The sequence below is a fragment of the Ascidiella aspersa genome, chromosome 8, assembly GCF_963924565.1.
Source record: "Ascidiella aspersa chromosome 8, kaAscAspe10.2, whole genome shotgun sequence".
Lineage (NCBI taxonomy): Eukaryota > Metazoa > Chordata > Ascidiacea > Phlebobranchia > Ascidiidae > Ascidiella > Ascidiella aspersa.
The window spans coordinates 19,423,081-19,427,784 of record NC_139454.1 but is presented as its reverse complement, the minus strand read 5'-3'; the positions used below and the strand labels follow the sequence as shown (position 1 = coordinate 19,427,784).

Genomic DNA, 4,704 nt, shown 5'->3' with positions numbered 1-4,704 from the left:
TCCTACCTAGTTTACATCTTTAACCCCAGTTTACAGCTGCAGATGTATAGGTCAAGAACTGTAATTCAGCGGGCAGTGTGTGAAGAGAAAATGTAAGAAATCATACTTTAAAACGATTTAGGCCTACGTTTTAGCGAAAAGGTATACCACCACAGTTTAATATTTAATCGGTGAAAAATTAAAAAAGGTGAAACTAAAAACAATTTCGATTGAGGCAATTTGCTCTGCTAGCTGGACATTCAACGACCGTGTCAAAATCAGGATTAAAATGTCTGATTTAATGAGAGGATACTGCCGTTGCATGCTGACAGCGCCGATGGCTGTAACATCGAGAGTTATTAACGGCACGCTAATTACGACTGCGAGTGATTAGTGCTGAGCCGACCAGTGCAAAGTTGTACAGACGAAATCCACCAAAACACTCGATTTAAATCGTCATTAAGGCAAAAGCGACCAAAGCGGGCTGGTATACGTCACAGTACGCACGACCCATCTCTGCAAGCAGTTAATCACCGCAGCTTTAGTTTCAGTGAATGCATTGCGCATAGCCAGCGTTGCGTATGATGTCCAATTGCCCGCAACTTAATTGTTAGGAGAATTAGATTTTGTGAGGAGAGTTTTGAAATGACTTTACTTGAGTTAAGTCTTTTGACCAAATAACTTGACTTAAAAAAAGTATTTTCACTAAACATTTTGATTTAAAATTGAGTTATTTATCTCAAGTTGTTGCATGTAAAAAATTGCTCGCAGTATGTCGGGTTTTGATAGCTTACATAATCGGACGAGTTTGCAGATTTTAAAAGTTTAATGTTTATTTTATGTCGGTCACGCGACCTTTCCTGCGTCATAAATGTGTTAGAGAAGCTAAATATTTGATGCAAAGTTTTTTTTGTAAGTTTGCTGCCCAATTTGCAAGGTATAGGCGATACACGAGTCCAGCAAGATAAAAAGATTAAATGTAGATTGTCGTGCGAATTGCAGCGAACGAGGAAACACAATTGTGCCGATAAACTATATTTTATTGAAGTCTGCTCTGGTGTACAAGATAATGTGCGCCGTTATATTGGCCAGTAGGTCTCAAGAGGGCTTGATCACAGAATACACATTGTGTATATGTATATTTCAGTTATTCAGACCTGTTTCATTTGGTTACGTTATTTCATTGCACTCGGTACACCGAATTAAAATTAATTAATTTTCATCAATTACATAGAAATAAAGACTCTCGGCATGCCCAACAGCCGTTTCGTTTTATGTTATTAGTCATCTACTATACGCTTCCATTCTTGGTTATAAATCAAACTAGCTCACCAAGCGATTTTTATGACTTTGTAGTTCCACAGCTTTTTCAGCGCTTGTTTACATTACCATTTAAGCCAATACCAGCACCTATAAAATATTCAACACAAATTCCTTATTTCCCAAGCGACAAGGTTTGCATTAGAATCGCTTTACAGGCTTTAAATGTTTACATAATGAAGTGCTCGTGGCAAGCGACTGTCCTCTTGGTTTGCGCCCTAACGTTGAAGGTATCTGCTGTAAACGTCAGCTGTCAGCTGGCCGGATCTCGCAAGTGCTGCAGTGAGGTGCAAGCCCAGTTCCACCGCTATTGGGCTAACGGGGAGGACTATCTTTCCACCTACTTACGCACCCTCAGCAACTGGCAGTGCACCGAGTTTGAAGCTGAATGCGCGTCGCGAACTTTCGCCTACAACCGCTTCACGAGCTTAATGTACGCGCGATTCTGCAACGCCAGCGGGGAGTCAGTTCAGCGGCAGTGCTCGGCGGAAGTGTACAGGGTTGCGGAGTCGCAAGGGCTCGCAACGCCAAGCAACTGGAGCGACGCTGTGAACGGTTTAAACCCGCTTAAATTAACCGATGGTGAGATAGCTGAGCCGTGTGTTCAGATGGCGATGTACGATAGGGACCAGGGCGGTTTCGGACATTACCACGAGATCATAAGTCCGATCGTTCCCTTCTGCTCGTTCGTGTGGTGCGGAGTGGACGACTCTTTGGTGGCGGATGGACGTGTGTCCGTGTGGACTTGTCTTCCAAACAGGTCTGTTTCATTACTAGATCTCCCGTGTCTGAGTTATTGTTAAAACTGTAATTTCGTTGCATTTCTAGCGCTGTTAATAATCGTACTTATTATTGCACCCGGTCCCGGTAAGGCCGGAGGTCGTGAGTTCGAACCTAACCGTAGGCTGGTTGCTTTTCCATCCTGGCTTTGCTTGCACTGCAACTCTGATAAGGATAACTGATTTCGGTAAGTCTCTCCGAAGGCATCTTGTAAACTATATAGGAGTGTCGTTATCGTTGGCAAGTGCGACTCCAGAAGGGCTTGATCATAGAATACACATTGTGTATGAATGAATGTATGTTTCAGGTATTATTTTTTTTTTAATTCTGTAAGCATTCGGGGCGGCCAACCAAAATTAGCCAACTTTTTAACCGTCTTTTTGCGCGCACGACAAAGTTAGAATAACGTGCCTGAGATTCCAACCAACGAACTTGACTATTTTGGTCACTCTGCTATATTAAATATTAGTTTTTAATTAATGTTTTTTTATCAATTTCCACTTAGATCTCGAATGTACAGTTTAATGCTTGTCCTGTTTAGTTTTTTAAGGTTTTGCTTTGGTGACCGCTAGAGAAGCTTAAGGGCATCGGCCCGCTTTGAGCAACTGCCAATTTAATGCTTAACTTATCAAGCTACTATGGATTCCAATGTAATATATAAATACACACACACATGGCAAACTGTGTGTAAAAGATATCTCCTCGCCCTTACAGGTAAATGACGACAATGACTTTTAAGACTGGAAAGTTTAAATAATATTTACACAAACACACATTTATATATAATTATATTAACATATCACTAAAAAACAAGTGGCTTCGTAGACTAATTGTATTTAAAGTTGACAGGCTTTCGCACAACAGTGCTTTATTTGATCACAGTAAGATAGCAAAAACACAAAAAAACTACAGAAACCTGCTGCTATTGTTTAGTAACCATTTTGCGGGTGATTGAGAAATTTAAAGGACTTCGGTCAGCAAAACACCTTAACGAAACAATGCTCCACTGACAACTCTCTAACCATGGCCACACTTGCTTTGCAGATGCAGGAAAAGCCTCACGGTCTTTATGATTTTCTGCGCGATCTTCGCCGTTGCAGTGATCGTAGCAAACGCTACGGTGATCCTAACCCTGGCCATCTACCCGACAACTCGTCACAACCAAGCAGCTTTCCGCTTCTCGCTGGCCCTGGCCGACATTCTGGTCGGAATCGTTGTTTTCCCCACTTTCGTCAGCACCCTTTACCAGCAGTACCACGTGGCTCACGAGCTCGGCACACTGGCCAGCGTTAACGTTTCAAGTGTGCGCAACGGAGGCGCCGTGGTAACGCAGGAGGTTGAGTTCAGAGGCCCAAGCGGACTCTACGAGAACCGCTTACCGCAGAACTACCTCGATTTTGTCGGCTTCTTTACTGTCTTGTCCCTAACAGTGTCGATTTACATCCTAACCGCGGCAGGTTTCGATCGCTGCTTCGCGCTGTATTCTCCTGTGCGCTATCAGAAGAAGTCCAGAGTTCCACTTGCGCTTGTTGTAAACGTTGCTATCTGGGTTCTCAGTTTTCTATTCGCGATCCTGCCCTTCTGCGTTCCCTCGTTCCAATACAACTTGTCGGCCTCGATTATCGTGACGTCAACTGGTCATCACATCCTCGTGCTCTATTCAGTCATGTTCCTCATCCCTCTAGTGTTAATGTGGATCATCACGGGCGCATCCTTCTTTATCTCACGCCAGTATATCAAGCAGTGGAGGAACCGCTCGGATACGGAAGAGGACAAACTCCGAGGAGCAACTGAGACTCGCCTGGCGCGTACTTTCGGCGTCATGGTGGGTGTCTTCACTCTTAGCATCCTACCGGCTGTGATCGCACTCCTAATCCCGCTAACGCAGAAGGACATCTACTACTCTCAGCCGGATCTGCTATCCCAGGAGTCTGTGTCCTCCTACACGAGCGCGGAAGCGGTGGTGACCTTTCTCCTGATGTGCAACAGCCTCTGGAACTGCTTCATCTACAGCGTGAGAGACCGGGACTTCCGGAGAGCCTCTTCTCACATGTATGCCGGGCTCGCAAAGAAGCTCGGTCTCACCTGCTTCGGCAGGCTCGCTGCTGGATCAAGGGAAGATGAGAGGACGCCGTCCACCAGAGCGGAAGACCCTGAAGAGACGCAAGCCACCGTTGCCATACCTAGGGATGAGAATGGCTTAGCGGGAGCGGATGAGACAAAGCTTTGAAACGCGCAGAAGATAAAGTTTTTTTCGGTCTAGTTTTGCTGCTTTAGTTCCGCACCAACTTCGCAACGTGGCTGATTTAAAGCAGGGCTGCCGAGTCGGTTTTAAACAATTCCGAGTCCAACTGTGGTCTAGAAAATATTGTCGAGTCCGGCTTTGACTCCTCAGCTTTGATCAATTTCGGTAAATAAAAATGGTCGATAATAAACAGAAAATAGAAATGTCATGTAAACCCGTAAAACGAAGGTGGAAAATATTCCACTATATGCCACTCCACCTTTGCGATTTACAGTGTGCCGAATTACCGGTTACAAACTTGCTTTGGGTGCAAGTGTACATCAGACTTACAATTTCAGTAGTTTTGAGTAGCCTTACTCAAAGCCCCAATTTGGCTCCAC

At 44.4% G+C, this 4,704-nt stretch overlaps 1 protein-coding gene across 1 annotated transcript; it reads left to right on the top strand.

Annotated features, from left to right (window-relative positions):
• The first annotated feature begins 1,471 nt into the window (after nt 1-1,471).
• On the top strand, nt 1,472-4,376 carry LOC146136729 (uncharacterized). The gene is made up of 2 exons (XM_083395561.1): nt 1,472-2,059; nt 3,124-4,376. Exons 1-2 carry the CDS (start codon nt 1,476-1,478, stop codon nt 4,307-4,309), a joined length of 1,770 nt encoding a protein of 589 aa, XP_083251687.1. The 5' UTR covers nt 1,472-1,475; the 3' UTR covers nt 4,310-4,376.
• Nucleotides 4,377-4,704: the final 328 nt, after the last annotated feature.

Coding starts and splice junctions, on each gene's coding strand:
- LOC146136729 (XM_083395561.1), top strand. CDS start 1,476: ATGAAGTGCTCGTGGCAAGCGACTGTCCTCTTGGTTTGCGCCCTAACG. Junction 2,060..3,123: donor TGGACTTGTCTTCCAAACAG/GTCTGTTTCATT, acceptor CTTGCTTTGCAG/ATGCAGGAAAAGCCTCACGG.